The 24,407-nt window shown below is 52.0% G+C and overlaps 1 protein-coding gene across 2 annotated transcripts; it reads left to right on the top strand.

Annotated features, from left to right (window-relative positions):
• Window positions 1-22,833, top strand: IP6K3 (inositol hexakisphosphate kinase 3). 2 transcript variants are annotated; one of them, XM_074348505.1, is made up of 7 exons: window positions 1-204; window positions 5,150-5,314; window positions 9,580-9,952; window positions 16,293-16,503; window positions 17,632-17,807; window positions 18,923-19,098; window positions 21,417-22,833. In XM_074348505.1, exons 3-7 carry the CDS (start codon window positions 9,754-9,756, stop codon window positions 21,840-21,842), a joined length of 1,188 nt encoding a protein of 395 aa, XP_074204606.1. In that variant the 5' UTR covers window positions 1-204; window positions 5,150-5,314; window positions 9,580-9,753; the 3' UTR covers window positions 21,843-22,833. The 2 variants fall into 2 exon arrangements, with proteins under 2 accessions (XP_074204606.1, XP_010947368.1); XM_010949066.3 differs by lacking the exon at window positions 5,150-5,314.
• Window positions 22,834-24,407: the final 1,574 nt, after the last annotated feature.

Raw genomic sequence — 24,407 nt, 5'->3', positions numbered from 1 at the left:
CTCTGTAGCCCAGCCCTCTGGGTAGACCTGAGTCTGGACAGACTTCCCCACAAGTGCTATAGTGGATGGTGACTTCTCCACGCTGGGACCTTGGGAAAGGTCTTTACCCAACACCACAGACAACAAGCATTGAAAGAGAAGATTAGTTTCCACTGGACCCTCTTTTCCACACATTCCCACGATCCCACCAGGAGTGAGGCTTTGGTGAGTCTGCCTTAGGGGATAGGGACGGGCAGGGAGGATCCTGATGAGACCTGAACCAGGGGAGTCTCATGGCGACAGGGTCTGTTCATACCACGGGGGACCAAGTGAATGGGCTTCATCTCCATCCAGGACCCCCTGACTAGGGGTCTGCTCTGTGGAGGTGCTAGTGTGTCTGTGTGTTTGGGGGTGGGGGGTGTTGGCACAGTTCAGCAACATAGAAATTGTCATTCGCTCCTCTCCCATCTCTCTCCCCCTTCCCCTAGAGTCAGCCCTCCCCTTCCTAGGGTGTTCAGGAGTCTCTGACTCTGGCTCCTGCATGAAGGCAGGAGGGCTGGGGTGAGCCCGGACTGCAGAGGAAGCTGTAGGGGCAGGTGCAGGCGGTTGGAGCCAACGGTTCGCACTCCACACTGGGTTTAACCCTTCACAGAGGCAGCTGTCCCAGGAGAAGTAGGCAGCACCCCCTGGGCCCTAGGAACAGCATGTCCTATCCCAGCAGCCCCACTTCCCCCGGGTGTGGCCACGGGGCTGGATGACATCAGTACCCACAGGCAGCTGCTGGGGCCTGGGTGCAGGCGCTCCCATGGAGGGGGGTGGTGGTGGACTATGGCTATCGGAGGCATGTCACCACCAGGGGCCCCCACTGCCCTGGGCAGTAGTCTCTGGGGGCCCCCCAGTGAACCTGAGACCTGAACTTGAGACTGCCATGGTGCTCGGGCTCTCTGGGGGCCTTAAAACCATCCATGGCTGGCCCCTCCCCAGAGATTCCGATCCCATGGGGCAAGACCTGGGCTGTCAGTTTTTAAAAGCAATGTGGTTTAATTTTTTAATCTTTTTGACTATGAAAAACTTTAAGCCTATGGGAAAAAACAGAGGGAATGACACAATGAACATTTGCATATCCCGTGTCTGGATTTACACAGTTGTTTTGAGTTTTGCCATATTTGCTTCATTGAATTCTCTAAGACTAAAGTATTTTGAAGTGATTTATGGACCTCACAGCATTCCCTTCAAAGTACTTCAGTACAGGTCCTTACATAACCCCATGCCTTATCCCACTGACAAAATTAACTCCCCAAGAACGTCTGCATCCAGTCCATATTCAAATTTCCCCCATTCCCCCTAAGTGGTTTTTATTGTTTTGTTTAAACCAGGATCCAATCAAGGGGGATCAGATCAGTATGTTTTCTGAGTCTCTTTCAATCCAGAAGCGTCTCTGCCAACCCCTCCCCTCCCCTCCCAATTTTCCCCCCAACCACAATGAATTGCTGAATTTAAAGGCCAAAGAACTGCATACAATATCTTGTAATAACCATTAATGAGAAAGAATATGAAAACGAATATATGTATGTATATGCATGACTGGGACATTATGCTGTACACCAGAAATTGACACATTGCAACTGACTATACTTCAATTAAAAAAAAAAAAAAGGCCAGCTGTGTCCCAGGAGAGTAAGAACATGGCTGGGGCAGCAGCTCTCAGTACTGAGAGGGAAACTGAGGCCTGGAGAGGAAGGGACAGGGAGTTTAGGCAGAACCAGATCTCCCAGCCCCCTGTGCTGATTCCCTGTACCCTCACCCCATCATGCTCCCACAACTCCAGCTCCTTATCAGGGATCTGAGAAACTCCTTTTCTGCAAAGGGCCTGTGGCCCCTAGAGCCCTCCCAGTGGTCTCTCCCAGGGCATCCTGGGGGCAGCAGACCACACCGAGCTCACTTGTGGCCATCACATGCCCCTGGTTTCTCCTGCTCTGAGCAGGACACCTGAATAAATCCTTCCCATATGGCTGCTATCTTGTTTATCAGCAGCCACCAGGGAACAGCAATCAACTTTATGAGCATCAAGCCTTGGCTTGTTCAGGGAGCTGGCTTGGGCAAGCTAGCTCAGCTGGCAGCTGAAGGGGGCGTGGGGTCTGCCCACCCCACCCCGGGGGGAGGGCCAGTGGACTGTAGACACTGAAGACCACTTCCGCTCTGCTCAGAGGTACTTGTAAGGGCCCTGGCCCCACCTCCTGGGCAAGCCCCTGTCCCAGGTTTTGGGATCCCTCCCCTGTGACTCAAGCCAGGCACCCCACTCCTCAGAATGTGCCTCACCAGTGGCAGGAAGCTCCCCTCCCCGCTACAGACAACCTTTAGAAAAAGGTAGGTGGCAAGAGGAGAAGGGAATGTGAGGGAGACAACCACCTTGATGACAACTTCTGAGCTCTTTAAAAACAGCTCTCTGGGAAAGGCAGGGGCCCTTCAGCCGCCGTCTGGGTTCTCTGAGGACAGGCCTGGCAAACCCAGGGTGGTTTGGGAATACATTCCCTGGTCGCTGGGCCAAGGTGCTGGCTGGCCTGAGTGCCTCCACTCTGGGCTGTTCTGGCCCATCTGCTGCTGCCCTCTGCTGGGGAAAGACTGGCCCTTCAGACTTGGCCAATTCAGCTCCGTGGCCTGAAGGATGGTGACTACACTCACATATTCACTTGCTCCAGCCCACTATTGTGTTTTGACCTGAAAAAGCTGTTTCTTTTCAGAGTCATAAAGATACCATACTAACCATTGGCAAGACCATCTATCTCTGGCTCATAAGGCAGGAGGCTGGTCATATTACTTAGAGAAACGTGGGAAGTGGGCAGGTCTGGATAGCTAGCAACACTCAAGATCCTGGGCACAGCTTCAAGGGGAAGAGGTCTCAAGGAGCAAAGCGTGCCTGGGAGGGGCTGTTGGAGTGGTTACCAGCCATGCCCAGGGGGAGGGGGGGAGGCGGAGGTCCTGAGGTGCCATCATGGATCAGGATGTGTTAGGGGTTGAGAGGGAGAAGCCCTCCCAGCCTCTGCCTCCCCCAGAGCATCCCTTCCAGCGGCGCTCGGCTCCTTGAGTCATCTTTGCCCCATGCGTCTCCCTTACTGATAGCAAGCTCGGAACATTGCTGGTGCTGCTAAGGACATTTGTCAGGGGCTGAAGGGCTTCTAAACTAATAATCACCGTATTAAAATCGCATTTGGTCCTCAAGCTGGAGGAACGTTGGGAGATTTTAAATGTTAAGAGAAAAGGAGAGGGGGGAAAAATCTTCCCTCAAAGGATAAAATCAGCTCAGAAATAAGTCAGGAATATGAAATATTGCTCTGCGATTCTGGAAATCAAGCCTTCCCTGGGAGATGGATGCTCTCCAAAGCCACATATTTCAGCCACAGCTGGGAAGGTGATGTGTGATGTCCCCCAGCATTTGGTATTGATCCCACCGGGCTGGGGGACTGTGTAGATGGAAGGCTCACCATCCCCTTGAGTCATTTATAGAATGGATTTTAAAACTTGATTTTTTTTTCCCCCAGAAAATAATCTTGTGCCTTCCGAGCCCGGATGGCCCCAGATAATGCACAACCCCCTGCCACGTGACAGACTCCATTCTCCTGCCCATTACAACCTAAGCGGTTTTAAATGGTTTTCGGGTTCTCTCATCCCTAATAGATTGAAAAAATGCTCCCTTGGGCATCACAGAGACATTGAATGGTACTTGTACCAAACCTCCGGCTCGGAGCGGCCTGGGAAATGTACATTAGAGCTTCAGAGGCGAGAGGGCAGGCCATAAACCATGCTGCTTCTGAATCTGCAGCCCGACACATTTTATATTGCAGTCTTCTTTTGCTACAAGCTGTTTCTTAATTATCTCCTCCCCAGAACACATCCCTCCCTGTCAGATTTATTGGGAAGTGGTCCTGAAGGCTTCCACATCTCAGTGATTTCAGGCAACCTAGACTGAGCAGGGGGTGGCTAGACAGGCATCTCTAGACCGTGTGGCCAGGCTGGGTCTCCACCCACTCCACGCCCAGGCCCACAGCAACGTCAGCCTCCATCCTCCCCACATAGCCCTCCCTCTAGTCCCATTTCCCTACCTGTCTGCCTTTCCCTATTGCTCTCTGCACACAGGCCCCAAAACAGACCTTCCTCCAGCTCCCCTAGGCTGACCCTCCATCTCTCCCCATCTCAGACCCCTCCCTGGACTCTTCACCACCACCTGCATCTCAGCTGACAGCAGTATCTCTCCTAACCTTTTCAACTAGGACTCATTTTTCAACATAATTTGTTCCCTACAAGTCCCCCTGCGATATTCATTATGCTTTTAGTATCTGTTGATCGAGAAAAAAGATGATGATAAAAACTGCTCGGAACTCAATAATGCCTTTAAATGAATTTGTATTTTGGCAATCACCAAAGCGTTTACATACATTTGAGAAATTATCAAGCTCAAGGGTATTTCTTTCCTAGTCTGCAAATAATGCTTGTGGTGATGTGGCTTTGGGTCAGGTCTGGAAGGGCCCATGGGTGGGAGCCCTCCACCCACAGCACAGTGAATCCACACTGCCCAGCACCCCGCAGAAACCCAGGGGTAGCGCTCTCGCTGCCCAGCCAAGTGGAAGCTCCCAGAAGTCTCCCGCTTCTGATGTAGGCTAGTGCTCACTAGCACTGGATCCTGGGCAGGCTCTGCAACTTTTCTCCATCCAAAAATTATTCTCTTGAAAAACAGAAATGGGGATTATAAAGCCAGTGGTCCACAGAAGATGTTCAATAGGACTGGCTATTATCATAGAGGAAATATTTATGCAATGAAGTATTTGGGTGCCTGAGGTTGCTTTCAACTTCAGGGCTCCATACTGAGTATTTGGCTGTGAGATGGTGAATCAATCAGAATGGACTAGGTTGTGCTCTGTAAAAAACAACCCCCAAATCTCGGTGGCCTAATAAAGCCAAGATTTCTTTCTCGATCATGCTACATATCCTACATGTAGTTATTCAGTGACTGTGCTTCCAAAATCACCCTCGCCAGGGAAGGAGAATGTAGGGAACAGCTTACTCTAAAAGCTCACACCGGAAGTGACATACATCACTCCAATCCACGTAGCAATGACGGGCCACGATTACCTTCAAAGCGCACGGGAAGTGCAATCATTCCATGTTCCCACAGGGAAAACGAGAATGTTTGTGAACAGTCCTGACAATGACCACAGTCAGCCAGCGAGTTTCCAGCTATAAGGAACTGACAGCCTCTGATAAGTCTCATTTATTCCAAGTTGAACTCTTACCAGTTTGATGTGTGGTTTCACCTGCCATCTTCCCTAAAATGGGAGAGGTGAGTTCTAAAAGAGGTATATCTTCTGTAATTTTTAATGAACTCAGATTTAGCATGTGGGTAGAGGTTATACCCACAGAGGCTCTCAGGAAGAGGAAATAAAATGTGCCTCAGCTTGATGGGTGGCATCTGTCATTCTGCCTGGCATCACTGGTATTGTCATCTGTCCCCACTCTGGAAGCCAGATACAACTGTGGGCCCTGCTGTCCATGACCCTCCTTTCAGACCAGGGAGTGTCTTGCAACCCAGTGGCAGGCTGGCTATCACTCAGGCCCCGCAGGGCTGCACTGACACAGACAATCCAGGGCCTCATTTAACAACCAGCTCGATGGCTGGCCCCATCAGAGAAATTAGCCCTTGAGTCTCCTGGAGTGAAGCCTAGAGTCATTTCATTCAGGACATGACCCAATGACAAGGCAGGAGGACACAGGGATCTGGGGCCATTTGTCCACCGTTCCTGGGAGGGCAGGGCTCTAAGCTGAGTTCTTCTGGTCAGGAGCATCTCCGCCTCCTCCTTCCCTCCCTCCCTCCCTCCTTCATCTTTATTCCCTCTTCTCCCTCCCCAAGGAGCACTAGGGAAGGATGCTGGGCAAGAGGTCTGGCCTGTGGGTCTGTGGGAAGAGGCGTGGGCTGGAGATGATGTGGAGAGAGGGACATTTGTCTCCCTCCAAAGCATTAAAGAGAGCCCTTCAGTGTGTCAAGGAGGGTGGGGCGTGAGGTCCTGTCTCAGGTGAACAACTCACCTGCCTTCCCAGCACCCAAGCTGAGTCACAGGAGTCAGTCCTGAGAATAACCCATGCAGTGACAAATCTCGAGCAGTAAAGACACTTAGGAGAGGGCTCCACAAAGGAGGGCTGTGCATTTTGTCATCTGAGCATCCTGACAAGGCTGTGGCAGTGGGCGGTAAGCCAAGACTCAGTCACTCAGAACCTAGTCATCCCCAGGGCCTCAGCAAGCTGGTGGGAATGCCAGGAACAGACCTGGGTGCCTGAGCCCTGGCCCAGTGCTCTTGGGAATCAGAACGGGGCCCAGAGGCATTGATCAAACGCCAAGGCCCAGGCCGGTCACAGAGTGGAGGGCCTCTCTAGCTCAGTCCCACAGCACCAGACAGAAAACCCGCACTTCCTTGGGAGACCGAGGTCAGCACCAGTGCCAAGGGGAAGCCACAGAGGCCTCCCCGTGCAGCAGCAAAGCCCACTTGCTTGGGCAGGCGCCCCCGATGCTGAGGCCACTGCTCATGCATCCTCCCTCCGCCCCTTCCCACCCACCCTTGTCAGAACCTCAGACCACATGGCTTGAGAGCCGGAGGACCCTCAGACATCCCCTAATCTACACCCTAAGATGACTTTTGACTGAAAGGGCCTCAGTTTATCCAGCTTCAAGTCCAGATTTTTTAAAAGTACAGACTGGTTACCCAGCAGACACCCCACCACTGCTAACCCACGCCAAGTCTGGGGGTGGGAGAGTTTGCATTGCTTTGCACGGGCCATCTCAGAGGCCCAGGTCTTCGTGCCTCGTCCATGCTCCCCAAGAAGGTTTGGCCTGGGCTCCTGAGAACATCTGACCCTGAGGGTGGCAGGGATGGGAGAAAGAAGCACTATGGATGACAGAGCCTCTCAGGCCTGGCTGACACTTCAGCCAGAAAGCGCCAAGAAGGTCCAGGGGCAGGGGGGAACCTCGCCTGACCCCGCATGATGGTTTCTGCAGAGATCTGGACCCCAGCTACCACTAGGACACAATTTACTGTCATCAGTGAGGAGAGGGCAGACCAGGGGGCACAGGGTAGGAGATATCAGCCCTGGGGGACGAGAAAACCTGGGTCCCTGTCCCAGCACAGCCATAGCCAGTAACTTGCTGGTGACTTTGGCCAAATCGCAGCCTCCTTGGGGCTCAATTTCCTGACTCTTGAATTAGACAAACAGCAGCCCTCAGCCTCTCCGCAGCATGGTGGGTAAGCGTGCTCTGGGCTAGTGTGCCTGGATCCAAATCTCTGCTTTCCCCATAGTAGCTGGGTGCACACAGGCAAGTTACTTAACCTCTCTGTGCCTCATTTTCTTCAACTGTAAAATGGAGTTGATAATACTAATTACATCACAGGGCAGTTGTGAGGCTTAAACAGGTTAATCCCTAAGTAGAGTACATTGCCTGGCACACAGCAACACGGTGTGTTTGTCACCATTTATTGCTATTTCCTCCCCATGCCACCACTGCGAGGTGACATCCATGTCCTTAGAGCTCCTTGGGGAGAAGGTGGGGTGGGGAAAGAAGAGTGGTGGACTGCCCAGCAAGGCAGCATGAGGGCCTGCCTGGGACCCCGCCTGGACTTGTCAGCAGAGCTGGGCTAGCAAAGGTGAGGCCAGGCCTGGTTGGCGCCAGGCCCTGGGGAGCTGGTGTGAGGGCCAGGGCCTAGGCTCCTTCCGGGAGTGGCTATAAATGAACTTTACAACCTGGCTGTCCCTCTGCTTACCAGAAGCGCCTCTGCCTCCCTCTCCTTGGGGACAGGTCAGCTGGCAGAGGCCGACACACAGTGAGTTTGGTGAGAGGGGAGGTAGTGGGCGACGTCAGCGTTCTCTGCTTTCATCTTTCTTGCCTTGGCTGAGTCTGTGAGTCGGATTGGGTTGGCCAAGCAACTGTGCTACCTTATCTGATAACCAGACTGAAGATATCAACTCATCCCTGGGCCAATTCTCGATTTCCCTTGGCATCTAAATGCCTCCTCCTTCTTTTTTCAGCTCCTTGGGGCGGATCCCAAGTAGGGGTCACCTCTGTGCAGTCTCAGAGGAGGGCTGGGAGAGACCTAGGCTGTTGTCTCAGGCACAGCCCCTGGCCATCAGGCCTCAGTCCTCCCACCCCAAGGCCTCACCCAGCAACCCCAACCTCCCCAGGCACACTCCAGCCAGGCATATGGCAAAGCAAATGTGCACACCGGACAGAAGACACCCCCTTCCTCTTCCTAAAGGGGTGCTCTGTGGCCTGCCAAACAGTAGCCAGTTCAGGAGAGTACTGCGGAGGGGAATGAATGGGCCAGACTGTGGCTTTCAATGCCACCTGGTACTGGAGGTCCAGGTTGGTGGTGGGAGCTTCTCTGAGTCAGGGTCCTGAACAAATTGATAGGTACCACTGTGCGTGGAGCCAGCCAGCCATGCCCATGGTCTGGACTGAAGGGCAATAGAGGGTTAATCATGCCCAGCGCTGCCCAGCCTGGTTGCATCCTCGGCCGGGAGTCCAGCAGAGGAGAGAGTATTAATAACTCTGTGGAGACGGGCACCGCTGTGGGAATGTCCTCTCAAACAGGACGAATAAGGCCCCCATTGCAGTGTCTCCTTGGCACTCTCCTGAGACAAAGTCAGAATGTCTTTAGGGGCTGTGTTTCCAGCCCAGAGTTCCAGCGTTTGCCTGAGGTCTGACAAGCTGGCCCTTAGAGAGGGTGACAGACACTCAGGTGTTGGGGGACCAGGCCGAGAGGCAAGGAACCCTGTGGTGGGCCCCAGCAAGCCATCAAACCATCACAGGCCCTGTTTCTGTCATTTGCAAGCAGTGGTAACAAAGCCAGTCTTCCCACAACTGGTAGGGAAATATGACCACCGCTGCGATAATGCTAGAAATAATCATGGTAAATCACATTTATTGAGTGCTTAGCTCTGGGCACTGAGCTAACCCTCTCATGGACTTTTATCTCAGTTCTGTCCCTAACTCTGTGAGGTGGGTATCATTATTATCCTGTTTATAGATGGGGAAACTGGGCCCCAGAGAGGTTTAGTAACTTCCCCAAGTCACACAGCAATTGTGGAGCCATGATGGTGCGCAGGATGTATATATGCTAGAAAATAATCAAGCATTCCTGTACCCCTCCACCCCTTGCAAAGAGGGGAGAACCCCAACAGCAGGGGTTCTTCTCTCTTCTTGTTGGGCCTGGGATCAGTTCCCAAAGGAAGGCAGGCAGTGTGACACAAGACCTTCAGACATACTCACTACACTCTGAAAGCTTATAGTTTTGTGTATTGTTTTAATGTTTTAAAATTTAAATTCAAAACATACAAAATAGTATTTAGTGAAAAGTCTCCCTCTCAGCCCTGTTCCCCAGAGGCAATAACTGTTACCAGTTGCTTGTAACAGATTATTCCAGAAGTAATCGATGCCTATTTACAGTCTTGTTTAACTACCTGTGGGTCCAGGCTGGGGACTGTGGGTCCTTCCAAAATCTCCCACCGCCCGCTAGTCCCCAGCTCCCTCACATCCTTTCCCCTTCCGCTTCTGCTTTCCAGGGGCCCCTGCCAAGAGTCCTTGGCCAGGAAGACACTTGTGCTATGACAGAGATAAAGGCCAAGAAGGAGAAAGTTGAGGACTGCTGACAGGCTAGCCGTCTGTCCAGGAGCTGCTACCGCGCCCTCAGGCCCTCCTCTTGTGGATTTCCAAGGCACCCCTCCCCGTGTTGAGGCATGGTTGTGCAGGACAGCATGGACGCTGGGGATGCCAGGGTGGGCGTGCCGCTGGAGCCCTTCCTGCACCAGGTTGGGGGGCACCTGAGCCTGATGAAGTATGACGAGCACACGGTGTGCAAGCCCCTCATCTCCCGGGAGCAGAGGTTCTACGAGTCCCTGCCGCTTGCCATGAAGCGCTTCACGCCACAGTACAAAGGTAAGTGAGTGTCCGGGCAGCCAGCCGTGCTCCGTGCCCCAACCCTGGGCCCAGCTGGCCCACATGCGCCCACCACTTCCTCCAGCAACACAGTGTGTTTCAGGGTTGCCATGGAGACCTGCCCCTCTCCTGCAGCCCAGCCGGCCTTCACTGCCCCACTTTCTCTGCATTCTTCAAGCCTCCAGACCTGGAGTGTAATGCCATTTGGTGTCCCTACCAATTAGCTCAAGCCATCAGGCTTCAAGGAATTGAGAATGGGATAAAGTAATCCCCCAGCCCCATCCCACCCTGATGGGACCTCTGGTCTGCACTTCGGGAGTGTCATGGCTGGGTCCCACGACTCTGGTTGGTAAACACAGAACATAAGGAAGCTTCCTTCACCTCACTCTGGAGACCCAGATGGGTGGCAGGAGCCTCAAGTCTGGGATGGGGCACAGAGGAGCTGGAACAGTCTGTGTTTGGGAAACCAGAACCCTCATCCAGGGGCAAAGCTGGGGCATGATCTGCCATCCTGGCGTAGCTGGGGAAATGGTACTTAGAGCAGTGTGTGTTCTGGATCTGAGCCCAGAGTGGGTTCTGGGAGAGAAGTCTGGATGGGGAGAGGTGCCGTTTGTGGGTCTCTGGGCAGGGGCACTCAGGGCGGCCAGCCAGCATCCATGGGGCAGGTCATTTTGTCCACATCCAGCCTTTGGTCAGTGAGGTTCACTGAGCTCAGGGCATGACTCTGCCAGCTGCCAGCCCCGCAAAGGGATGACTGCTCAGAGAAAAGACCTCTTTTAAAGGGTTTTAGAACTTACTACTGCAAGCTTCTGCCTTCATAGTCCAAATGATGTCTGTAGTGAAGGTGATGATAATATCCCAAAAAGTCAGTTAAAAACTTACCTGCATTTCAGTGGGAAGGATGAGGCAGATCTACATCAGTGTTTCTCAAAGTATGATCTGGGATTGGGGGAGGTTATAACTCTGTGGTAGAGCATAGGCTTAGCACACACGGGGTCCTGGGTCCAACCCTCAGTGCCTTCATTACATAAATAAATAAATAACCCTAATTACCTACCCCCCTCAAAAAAAAAAAGTATGATCTGAGATCAACCCACTTTACCATAATCATTGATGTGTGTGTGTGTCTGTGTGTCTGTGAGTGTGAATGCAGATTCCCAGGCCCCATCCCAGACCTGTGAATCAGAATCTCTGGGGTCAGGGCCCAGGAATCTGTATTCAGTATGCTCCAGTTTGAGACCCACTGAGGGAAGGCCAAGGCCTTGAGCCCTGGGCATTGCTTAGGTCCTGAGAGTCTGAGATAAGACCAGTGAGAGACGGGGGGGGATGGCTGGTGTACAGCCTGTGCAGGCCTCCTCTGGGGCCTCAGGCTGGTGTTGTCCATCAGCTGTGGGTCACTGCCCGTCTTGTCAGAGCACCCACTGGAATTAACATCTGTCCTTTCACAACTGAACTCAAGCCAGCAAAAGGGTGGTGGGATCTCAGGTGGGGTAGCTTGTGCCTGCAGCATTTCATGATGGTTTGACACAGCTCTGGAGCTGAGACAGACTGCCAGGGCAGCCAAAGGCAGAGCAGGGAAGTGAAAGAGGCTGGTCGGTCTCCAGGACCCCAATCTGGTGCCCTCCCTGCTCCCTGCCTGAATGTGCCATTCCTCTGCAGCATCAGGACGGCACCCCTCTGGATGGATTCGGGCACTGGTCTTTTGCCCAGACCCCTCCTCTGCCCTGCTTCCCCCTTCAGGTTGGGCCGATCCAGGTACCGCCTGCCCTGGGGCCCCGCTAACTTGATAGATTAATTTGTCATCACTTCACGTATCAGTCTCTGCCTTGGGGCTTCACTCAGGAGAGTTTGTGTCTGCAAACAAGTTGGGAGGAGCTGAGTCAGGGAACCACATGACATCCCTCAGGTGAGACCACGCAGCCCAGCTGAGGATGACAGTGAGGCAGCACCCATGGGCTGCTGCGACACCCAAACATGACGTTTCAAAGATGCAGAAATGCTGATTCCCTCACTGGCCAGAACACAACGCACATGGTGTCAGTGTCCAGGCGCCACCCGAGGAAACACACATCTAAGGAGACACTAGGAAAAGGCTGAGAACTGGGCCCTTCAGGGTCTTAGACACCTGGGGCAGGTGGCTGAGGTCAGGTTTGGGATGGGAAATGGCCTCAGGCTGTGCAGGCTTCTTGTTTCACCTGAGAAGAAAAGTAGTATCAACCAGCCCTTACCTGGTGTTCACTCAGTGCCAAACACACTGCAAGTAATTTCCGTGGACTAACTAACTCACATTTAGTCCTAACAACACCTCTCTGAGGAAGGTACATTTCACAGATGAGGAAACTGAGGCACAGAGAGTTTACCTGACTCGCCTCAGGCCACACAGCCAGTGAGAGGCAGAGCCAGGATTCAAAGCTCCAAGGTCTGGCTCCTGAATGTGGGCTCTGGGCTCCCCAGGCCCACTCCACCAGTGACTGTCACTAAAGAGGCAGGCTCCTCAGATGCCAGTGCTCAGGGGTCATCCAGCCCAATGAGGGAGGGGAGGTTTCTTGTCCAGAGTCACTCAGCTAGTGACCTCAGATCAGAGGGACTCAAACGCCCATAAGGCTACCACAGGGGTTTCCCCTTTTCTTTCTGTTAGGGACAGCCCAGAAGGCCTCACGCCACGGAGCACGCCTACTCCCTTCTCACCCTGCACAGGGATGGCATCGGAGTGCTGGGCAGGAGGATCATCCCCAAGGATGGCCTTCCTGTGCCAGCAGCTTGCCCTGGACCTTTCGCTGGGCTCCCTGGGCATGACAGCCCCTTGGGGCTGTGTTCCTCTGCCCCCCAGGCTGCCTGTCAGCTTTGGGTGAGTAAGGACATACTCCTAGGTCTAGTTGGTTAATGGATAAGCCAGATTCGTATTACAGACGGCGTTGAATAAATGTTCTCATGAGTTTAAAAATAAATACATGACAGAATATTCACGGAAGCTGCTCGGCCAAATTGAAATTGCTGGGATGTTCTGGGCACGGCAGTGAGCACTCTTGTCTGCCCAGCAGATGTGGTCACAAGTCAAGGTGCCTGGGGAGGGCTGGTGAGCAGGCAGATGGGTGCTCTGGCTGGGTCCCCCACTCTCCTGGCCAAGCAGGGGCAACAGAGTGTTAGGAGGCCTAGTCCTCACAGACACACAGGGAAGCTGGCAGCCAGGCCAGGGCCAGTGTGGCTCTTGACTTAAAGAACAATCCAGGTCCCAAGGAGCCCAGATTCCACTGACAATGCTGCTCCTGTCATGGGCAGGCACCTGGAGATTATTTGCAAGACTGCTATGTGCTGTGGTCCCAGCTTTCAGAGGGAAGGGCTTGGCTGAGCTGGGAGGGCTGTGAGAGAGGGAGGGAAGACAGATAGATGGAGATAGAGCTGGGCAGAGGCACACGGGAGACAGAGCTAGAGGGCAGGGACATGGAGTCTGGCTGGGTAGCTCTGAGAAAATGAGAAATAGGAATGACTTTTGGATTTTATTGGTTTTGGGTTATTTGCACCTCTGCTAGCCTCCACCTATTTAGACACTCAGAATGGATGCGATCAGACAAGAGCTGGAGCCCAGAGAAGCAGGTGAAGGTCGCATTTCCTGTCCCTCCAGGGAGGCCTCCTGGGCCCAGGGATCCCCAGGACTGTGGTTTCTGGTAGGCCTGTCACCATAGCGTCACAGATAGGAAAGTCCAAGGGGCCGCCGGATGGTAACTTGAACTTCACAAGATCCGAAAGGGCTTTGCCCTTGGCCGGCACACCTTCCTGGCTCCCAGGCAGCCAAGAGGCTCCGAACACCCCAAGGACAAGCACAGAGCCCGGCAAGCTCCCCTCACTTTTTGAACATGGGGTGGGAGGGCGGCTCTGGGGCCTGGGAGTGGTTCCCAGGTCAGTCCTCCTCCCCGGAACCAGCAGATCCACCCTCCCGCCAAGGAATCAAGGCTGGAAATATAATAGCATGTCCTTGGGCTCCTTGGCGCTCCCAGTCCTCTGCACTGATGGCCCTCTCACGAGGTGGTGGCACCATGGCTTCTCTGTTTGCTCCCACGTAACAGAATGACCAGAACAAATGTGACCGGAGACACAGCAGGAGTGTTCCTCTTCCACACACGGGTAAACATAATATGACGACACCAGTGTCTCCCAATAAAGTTCCATGTGACAACTTGAGCTGTCTCCCTATCTAGGTCAGGCGTGGCCTTCTCAGAGCTCCGCTCTTTACCAACTGTGTGACCTTGGGCGAGTTATTCAATCTCTCTGGGCCTCAGTGACCACAGTCAAGCAGCCTGCAGGCTTGCTATAACTTAGCAATAAACAAAACACACATAATGCTGGTGTACAGTAGGTGTAAAAGACCAGGCAGTGGTTATTACTATGTACTTATTTCACCGACCTGCAGTCAGCCCTCTGCTCTTGTGAGCAGAACAGCTCTGTGGGCTCGGTCTAGGGATGCCTGCAGGTGTCCAGGTAAACTACAGAATGCCAGATTCAAGTACGCAGTTATCATTAGCATCATCATTACTTCACAGGACATTGGGACCTGGGATGAGCTGAGAAAGAGCAGAGTTTTTTAAGGAGCTTGAGGGAAAGGAAGGTCACTCTGAGGCTGCAGAACTAAGACATTGGGAACCTGAGATGACAGGGCTGGCCCAGGGAGACCGCTGAGCTAGGCACAGATGGGTCTGGAGAGTGACTTGCTGAATTATAGAGCAACCCTGAGAGTGAGTGTCTGCTCTGAGCAGCCCAGGAGAGCCGGGCAGGGACACATGAAGGCGAATCAGCTGCCTTGACTGCTGGTTCAGCAGAAATGACCACTTACGCTGAAGTAACCAAGTGGCCGGGGGAGGAAATAAACACCTGGGAGGACGTGGTCACATGCAACCCTCCCACTCTGTCAGGGTCCCAGTGGGAAATGAGTGGTACGTGCAAAAGGGATTAAATAAAGAGAATTTTTAAAGGGGCTATTTGCAGAAGTGCACGAGAATTAAAGGAACAACAGGAGGTGGTGAGGCAGCCAAGAGAGCCATGCTGCAGCAGGGAGGAAACCAGAGGAATAACAGCCCCAACCTTTCTCCGCCCCCTTCCCCCCACCCCCCACCCCCGGCACCTGCCAATGTCCCTCATTGGCCAAACCAGCCAGCAAGAAGCCATTGGTGCAGTCATAGAGTCAGCCCCTCAGGCACAAAGCAGCGTGGAGACGAGTGGAGAGTGGGTTGGTAGAAGGAGCAAAGAGAGGATCCTCCCCACCATCCACTGCAGGAAGGGCAGGGAACCAAGGACTCTAGAGACCTGGGTCTCGCAAAACCATCTGTGTGGCCATCTCCTGTGCATGACCGAGTGTATCGTCCATCTTCCCCAGGACTCTGGCGAGGCTGGGCACCCACTGGATGCCAAGCCCCACAGAGGGAGGCCTGGACTCTGCCACCAGAGCAAGAAGTACAAAGCGGGTGACCACAGAGCCATGAATGTACAGGCCAGAGCTACAGACCCTACCTGGCCAATGTCCCAAAGGAGAGGCCTGGTTAGCGCATCCATTCAGTGGGTGTGCTCACACCCTTCATTGTCAGCCCACACCTGAAGTTAGAGGTCAGGCCCTGATCACAAACACCGGGGGTGAGGAGGTACTGTCAGTTGGAGAAATCTCACGAGTCTCCTGTTTTCTATCACAGAACCACATTCTGTCAATAATCTTCTTGTGCCAAGCGTCCAACCAAAGGAAACAGGGCACGTCAGTGTGAAAGTCAGAGATGGGGGAGGATGAATGAAGGGGCAACTGGAGCCCCACGAGGCTGTTTGAGGAAGGCTTCCTGGAAGAAGCTGGTCAGATACAGAGAAATGGAGGGGAGGGAAAGGGTGATGAAGGAGGCAGAGGGCACGGGGGAGGAGGGACGGGCCCCTGACTTTTTCACTGCCACCCAGAGGTGGAGGCCCTCTTTGCAGAGGACCAGCTCGGATGCCCCAAGGTAGGGCCCAGGCGGCGTGCTGTGATATGACTGGAAGGTGTGACTGTGCACAGAGGAACCGGAATGCGAGAATAAAATGTACATGCTGCTTTGTTTAAAGCGTGAAGGGGCAGAAAAAAATGCAACAAAGCAGAGGCTGTGCCAAGATCAGCCCAAGGCCATTTTCTGCAGGTTCCATGGCTCTGGGCTCATTCTGGAACAGCATTGGGTTCAGGCCAGTCCCCAGAGCTCTTGAGAGAGGAGTCAGAGAAGAGGGGAGGTTGACCAGTGTCATGAGAGTACAATTCAAAAGGCCATCGGCCATTGCACTCACTCAGGTAAGTGCCATCTGGTCTCTCAACCCTTCCCCCTGCCCACGTGCTCTGCAGGCACCATCACTGTCCACCTCCGGAAAGACAGCCGAGGCCATCTCAGCCTGGTCGCCAACCCACTGAAGGAGAATCGGGGGCCCTTCAAGGTCTCCACGGAGTCAGCGGCCGTGGCAATATTGCAGACTCTCCAGCAGACCGGAGGAGGTGGCGGCACCCTCACCCTCGCCCAGTGGCAGCACACGCAGCTGGCACACTCGCTCAACGAGAGGTAAGGGGGCCACCTGGCAGGATGGCAGAAACCAGGCAGATTGTCCCTAGCAGGGCCCTGCTCCCACCTGTGCCCAGGCCGACAGCTCCCCATGAGGGCTGGAGCCGAAAAACTGAGAAACTCAGATGAAGGCTCTGTCTAGAATAACCAGTGTGACCAAAGAAAGGAAGGCGTTTTCTTTTGTGCCATTTTTAGAGGGAGGATTTTGATGCTTTTCATCTCAGAAGTGGATGCACACACAGCATCCTATACAGAGTAGGCATTCGGTATAGGTTTGTTTAATTAAATACCTGTTTCACTGAGACCATGAAGGGTCTCTTGGAGGGAGAATGTGCAGAGCAGAAGCCCCAGAATAGTTGACATAAAGGAAAAGTGTGGCTAATGTCTCTCGGAAATCATCTTTCCTTAGAGGTAGGGACAGGACAAGGAGAGAGGTCAACGCAGTGCTCGGGGGGGCCCTGGAGACACAGGCAGCTCAGGGCACCCGAGGTCCTTGGAGAGGTCTCCGAAAACTCTGTTAGTGTTAGCTGACCTTTCTCAGGTGAAAACCATCCCTGGGGATTTTTTAAACATTTATGGGAAACAAAAGGGAGCTAATACAATGAAAGCGCCTCCCTTCCCCAAGGAGTACTGCAGATCTAATTAAGCCTCCTGGCTTGGTGTCAGGAAGTGGAGAACATTATCTCCATGTCACAGACGGGGAAGCCAAGATGCAGAGGGCAGGGGAGAGGTTGGACCAAGGATCCATGATTCTCACCCCGATGGCATTTGAGGTCTCCAGGAGATAACGACACAGGAACAACCTAAAACCTCCAGTCTTCTGGTTCCAGGCAGGGTCTCTGCCTCCATACAGTGTTTTTTTCTGTAGGGAGTTAATAACCCAGATCACTTACAAGTGAATTTAAACCGCCTCAGTCCCCTGAGGAGGTGACATGCTCTGTGAGTTTAGAGAGACCCCTCGAGGCCGGCAGCATGGACTGACCTGGTGCCCAGGGACTGAGCGGGGCAGGAAGGGCACTGGGAGGCCCTGCAGGACAGTAGCCAGGAACAGTCCACATCAGGGTCCAGCCCCGGAGAGCCCAGTCAGTCACAAGTGCCCTGACTGTCGTGTGCTCCCCTGGCCCGCAGCCCGGCCACGAAGCTCCTGAGGTCTGAACTCCACCTCGAGGCCCAAGTGCCCTCCCTGATAGAAGATGCTAACGGGAACCAGGCCGAGAAGAGAAGCTTTAACCCGTGGGGCCTGCGCTGCCACCAGGCTCACCTGAGCCGCCTGTGCACTGAGTACCCAGAGAACAAGCGGCACCGTATCCTCGCCCACTCTGCCGCCCACCGTACACGGTGCTGTCAGGGGCACGACAGAGACAAATGGGGGTGGGGCGGGAAGGGGAGACACACATGCAGGGCCAAGGGAGGGGTGAGGGGAGACACTGATGGGCGGGAGAATGGGAGGCACAAGCCCTCAAACCTGGGTCCTAAAAGAAACCAGGTCTCTCCAGAAAGAAAAATTAGCCGCTGGGAGAGTCAGACTGAGAATTAAGCTGAACACAGTACCCCTACTTGGGCCACTGATCATGTCTCTGCCGCCTGGGCAGTACGGATGGGTTGGGCTGGGGGTCTCTGTGGGCAGATGGGAATGATGACTGCCACACTGGGTGGGGGCAGTGGGGTTGCTCAAAGGGTGGGTCCTTGCACCCCAACCTCCCTTCCACCCCTCCCAATTCTCCCCACAGCTGTCTTCTCATGGAGTTGGTGGGTGAGAAGGGTATGTGTTTTCTCTCTTAGGGAGATGCCTGTGGGGTGGACCCTTAGGAGAGGCACTCCCCCATCCCCCTAAGGCTGCACATACTCAGTGAGCAAATTCAGGCTTGAAATGCCCCCTTTATCACCACTGGACTCCTTCCCGCAAAACCGGTGGCCTGTTTCGCAGTATTTACTAACATACATCTACAGCCTGAATCCCTAAGAAGCTTTTGCAGGATAATTACTCCTCTGAAATTAATATTCCTGCAACTCATCTCTGAAGCTAATATCAACCCACGTCTCCCGAAAGGTACTGGCCCATTCAGTGAGTCGAGGTTTTAGCCTTATGATTTTCTACCATAAAATGTAAATTGAGCATGGCCTGCCAGGGATTTCACGCCTGCATTTAAATTCCAACCTTAGAGCAAAAAGGAAAAGGAAAAGAAGCTCACTTACTTGTAAACTCCCCCTAAGTAAATGGACTTATTAAAGCAGCCTGCAAAGTTAATACCTTGAATTCTTAATAGTGAGGACAGGCTGGTCTGTAATGAAAGACATGGGAATGGAGGGATGGGGCTCAGAGGAGGGAATCTCCAGCCAGCTTCTGAGGCCTGCGAACTGCCGCTGGTGAGCAGGGGCCTTTATGTCCTCGGAGCCTTCCTTAACATAGTGTGACCAGGGTTCTTGTTGCTGGAAAATGTAGTGTCACAGTACAAGCATCCCTGCGTCCTGGACCTGAAGATGGGGACCCGGCAGCACGGGGACGACGTGTCGGAGGAGAAGAAGGCCCGTCACATGAGGAAGTGTGCTCAGAGCACCTCGGCCTGCCTGGGCATGCGCATCTGCGGCATGCAGGTAGGTGGCAGAGGGCCTGCTGAGGGGCTGAGCATCCCAGCATGTCCCCTGGTGACAAGGATGTCTCCCATCCAGACACCGCCGCCCCGCCCCCGCAGGGCTCTTCACTTTGCAAGAGCTACAGAGGAGGCAGCCAGGCGCCTCTTTCACCAAGGAAATGCGAATCCTGGTCTAGGACACACTGGGTTTTTTAAAGAGCACCTTGTAGGATAGTAGTGTCAAAACCCACCATTTAGGGAGGAGGATGTAGCTCAGTGGTAGAGGGCATGCTTAGCATGGACAAGGTCATGGGTTCAATCCCCAGTAACTCTGTTAAAAAAATTAAATAAATAGATAAGCCTAATTAGCGCCCCCAAGAAAAAAATTTTTTTAATATTTAGTGGGGAAGGTATAGCTCAGTGGTAGTGTGTGTGCTTAGCATGCACAACGTCCTGGGTTCAATCCCCAGTGCCTCCATTAAAAAAAAACACACACACATACCTTTTTGGTGGGGGAGGAGGTAATTAGGTTTTTATTTGCTTGTTTATTTATATGGAGGTACTGGGGATTGAACACAGGACCTTGTGCATGCTGAGCACACACATTACCACTGAGCTATACCCTCCCCCTCAAAACCCCACCATTTTTTAACTCTGGTAGCTGGAACTTTCCATAGTGGCCATGTAGGTCCTACCAATATTGAGAGCAGAGCTTTGATGACAGTGTGTGAGCAGGGCTAGGGAGAGAACCGAGGGAAAGCTTCTCTGTGTGCTCCGTGGATTCCTCCTTCTCTTAAACAATGAAGCCGAGCCTTCTTCTCAGATGCCGTGAGGCAGTCTGCTCTTTGAATCCTTATTAGACATTCCCTCTTCTTACTACACCTTTTCTGCTTCTTCTTGCTACTTGCTCTGGTTCACAAAGTGGGAAGGTCATAACCCGCTAAGCCCAGCAAAGGAATGGTTAATTTTTTATTGCTCAGACTCCAAGCCTCATTTTTTGCTGCTCTGATGTAGCTTAAGGCTGGGGCAGCAGGGGAACAGGAGGAAATAAACTTTCTCCACTCGTTCACTCTGAGAGTCTATCTATTCAAAGCAAAAACCAGACACCGATTTGACGGTAAATGTTATAGCTTTCTTTAATTGAAACTGCCACCCCTTGAAGCTGGAAGTTGAGTCTATAAATTTGTTGCACAGATGTCCCTTGGAAGGCTTGGAATGCAGTCCTCAAGAGAATGGAGTGTGATGATTTGTGGTGCAAATGGAATCTTTCTCTGGACCTCAAACCTCCCGAAATTGATCTGATTTATTTAGGAAGTGATGCCTGTCATGTGTTTATGATGGCTAATTTAGCAGCCAATCTCCAGTCCTCCAAAGGCAATACCAGGTCTATTGTATCTTTCGAATTTTTTCATCTCTGGTTTTCTGTTAACATGTCATGTAATTCAAAGGCAGGGGAGACCTGAGAAACTGTCTTGACCAGATACGGGCAGCCCTTTCCAGGTGTGCCAGGCAGAGGTATGCCAACTCACATTCTGGGCATGCCAGCCGCTGGCCTCCATTCAGCCTCTGCTGATGCCCATGCCATCTGAATAAAATGGGAGCGGCTGCCACTGTCCCCCCATCAGCATCTCTCCTCCATCTGCTCCCTTCTGGTGGCCAAGACATGACAGGGGAGGGGAGGGGAGCTGGTGCCAAGGAGAGGAGCCACCCAGCCCCACAGAACTGCTTTGAGCCCTCCCTGCTCCATCCAGGCTCCACTGAGCTGCACGGGCTGCCTGAAAACTCCATCCACACCTGATCCAGCCTGTCTTTTCATCTTCAAACAACTCACCCCCGCTCTACCCCCAGAGCCGATATGGTTTCCTTAGTATCTGCAGAGAAGGGACTTTATAAACTTTGTTGGGGAAAATTGAATCTAGTTGGCTTTCCAAGGCCATTGGCTGTGATTTCAGACTCCTACTAAAGCTTTCTCGCTTGGGTTTGCTAATATTTGAATTGAAGAGGGCTGGAAGCCAGGCTTTAAATCACGATTTGGAGGTTGACATTGGAAATTCACAAGAAAGGAGATCCAAACCTTTTCCTCGTGGGTGGAGGGTCACCTCTGCACGGTGAAGGATCTTTAGACCTTGGATTCCTATTAAAGGCTTGCACAGAAAGCAATTTTAAAAAGTTACACCAGTGCTTGATGAACGATCATCTTTCCATTCATTGCAACCATTCTTGCCCTGCTTCTCAAAAAATCTGTATATATATTAGCTTGTGATGCTGCCACTGTAGCAGATGCGATTTTTTTTTTTAAGTTTGCAGTTCTTCACATTTCTGTCTTCTTTTTAATGTAAGGTTTATCAAACTGATAAGAAGCACTTTCTCTGCAAAGACAAGTACTATGGAAGAAAACTGTCAGTGGAGGGTTTCAGACAAACCCTCCATCAGTTCCTGCACAACGGAACCCGCCTCCGGACGGAGCTGCTGGAGCCCATCCAGCGCCAGCTCCAGGCCCTCCTCTCGGTCATTAGGAGCCAGAGTTCCTACCGGTTCTACTCCAGCTCTCTCCTCATCAGCTATGATGGGCAGGAGCCACCAGAGACTCCGCAGACGACCCACGGCAGCAATGCTGGAGGAGTCGTCAAAGTTGACATCCGGATGATCGACTTTGCCCACACGACCTACAAAGGCTCCTGGAATGAACACACCACCTACGAGGGACCAGATCCGGGCTATATTTTTGGCCTGGAAAACCTCATCCAGATCCTGCAGGATATTTAAGAGGGAGAATGAGACTTGTTGGGCCCATCTAGATTTTTCTGGAGTATAGCTCTCAAAGGGGACCTATTGGTAGCTAGGGAGGTCTCGATACCCTTGAGATGTCTTTGGAATAATTATAGCTATGTTCAAAAGCCATCTCTACATATGGCAGGCTATATTAACAGCTGCTAAGAAACCAGAGGTAATTCTATGTACCCTGGCATCTTGCACTAATGCGAGTCATCGTTGGTTGGACAGTCAGTATGAAACGGCGCCCTGCTAAGTACATGGGAGGGGTGCAGCAGGAGTTAGAGGCCAGCATTACAGTGAGATTCTGGAGTATTTGCATTTAAAGATGCTTTTTGTTGTCATGCTGCAGTCCTCATGAGCTGTGAGGCCAAAAAAAAACCTTACTTGAAAAAGCCTGGAGAGTGTGTTTATGGTTTTCCTGCTCGCTGGAGCTGCCTACTCCCAGGGCAGACAGAGCTGACAATGTCTCTTACCTTCGTCAGAGACATTGGAGGTGGGGCAGGATGAAGTGGGAGAGACCTGCCCATCACCCCAGCTCTGGACCTGGATTCTGAATGGGCAAGGTCAACCCCAGACACAGCACTGGCCAACCAAGACCTCAGCATCTCCATGTTTTCCCCTTGGAGAGGCAGGTCCTATGGGAAGTGATGATTCTGCCAGATTCTGACCACGAAATGGCTCTGACCCGGAAATGCAGCTTCTGGTGGGGGTGGACCGCATATACAAAAGAGCCACTTATGGGAAATTATACTCTCCGCTACTATTTATTTAATTTGGGGGGGGGGGTCAGAAGAGAGGAGCCTGGAGGACCGAGGAGACCAGGCGCAATGTTTACAAGATGAGTGGACAGGCATAAATACGGAACAGAGAGAAAATGGTTCCAATTAATTCCTTCTTCTGCACTGTGGAAACCTATTACAAAGCCCTTGAGTCAAGCACTGAGATACGTTACCCAATTAGGGAAATAAATTTGTTAACAAAGTTGCTGAGGTCACCAGTGATTATTTGGTGTGCCTTATTACTCTTTCTGTTTGTTTATTCTGATCATCACACTGTATGGTAGTTCTAGTTCATGGGTGGCCAGAGTATATACAGCAAGAAAAGTTCACCAATTTCCTGCAATCCTTTGAGGAACCCGGGTGGGAAATGGTGGCTAATAAAATGTCTGCATGTATCACAAGGCAGGCCCAGATCTAAGAAACAAGTGGTCCTTTCATGTGAAGCTTACACGATGCAAAGAGAAGTAATTTCTGTATTCTCATGACTAATTAAAATCAACTTTGCAAAATCCACACCAATAGGAGGAAAGAGTGGCCTGGATAAATTTTTTTTAATTTTTTTTCAAAATTTATTTTTCTGGGAGGGGAGATAATTAGGTTTATTTACTTCCTTATTTATTTTAATGGAGGTACTGGGAACTGAACTCAGGACCTCATGCATGCGAAGCATGCACGCTACCACTTGAGCTATACCTCCCCCCTAGATAACTTTTTTTTAAGTTTGTTTAATTTTAGGATATGTAATATGTATTTCAAAGCAAGTTAACTTGCCTAATTAAGTTTGGCCAAGGTAAAGATGTGATTGGTATGTATGCTCTGAGTCCGTGGTGGGAGAATTGAGTCAAAGCGTAACGGCAAAAGGAAGTCAGCCAAAAATGAAATGTTTGCTAATGACAAAATGGAGCCATAAATACTGCTTTTTCTGGGCCACTTCCTTGCTTGAGAACCTGGTACCACATCAACCAAATCCAAAGCTCTCCAGCTTAGCTGCGGGTTCCTGTCCCCATTCTCAGCCTTGGGTGCTGCAGGACCTGCTAAGGACAAGGTGGGAATGTCAGCTGGAATCTAAGTCTCTCAGAACCGGCCACCCGCGTCACTGACTATGCCACAACTGCTCTCCGAGGCTGGCTCCTTCTTCCTGCCCACCTGGTGCCCCACCTCTTGGCTACTCCTTTATCCCCTAGTGCCCTTCGCAGGAGGGCTTCTTCCTCCTCTGCAAAGCACCCAAGGCCCAGCCAGAATGATTCCCACCTTGTCTTGAAGGTGTCATCAATGGAAGTGCAGTCTGTTGCAAGGGACAAAGTTGGCTCGTGTTTTAGGCTGTTCTTACTCTACTTCTGGACTCAGAGAGGTAACTGTGGTTTGGACTGTTCATGCAAGGCTTTGCCGATTTAGCACTCAGTTATTGCCAATTTGGGCAAAAGGATAAGAACAGAAAGGTATGGAGAGAAGAGAAGGTGACGGGTGTGTATGTTTTTGCTCTCCAAACTGAGTTGAATTAAAGATGGCCAAAGGGGTGAGGGAGCCCTAGATATCCAGCAATCGGCAAGTGTATCCCTGTCCTGCGCAGCTGATCTCTCTGCTAAGTGCTACGGAAGATCTAGCTCTTGGGAGCTTAGATTCTAGTTGAGGAAGTAAGAATAACACAAATGAACTGACAGCAAACCATGCAGGACAGTACCTAGTGATACAGTGGATTAATCTATGTGACAATCTGCAGACAATCGATCCTATAACAAAGTTGGATGTGTTAGCTGAGAGCAGAGTCATACTGGAA

Source organism: Camelus bactrianus, chromosome 20 (assembly GCF_048773025.1).
Source record: "Camelus bactrianus isolate YW-2024 breed Bactrian camel chromosome 20, ASM4877302v1, whole genome shotgun sequence".
In the NCBI taxonomy this organism is placed as follows: domain Eukaryota; kingdom Metazoa; phylum Chordata; class Mammalia; order Artiodactyla; family Camelidae; genus Camelus; species Camelus bactrianus.
This window is presented reverse-complemented; position numbering and strand designations above follow the sequence as displayed.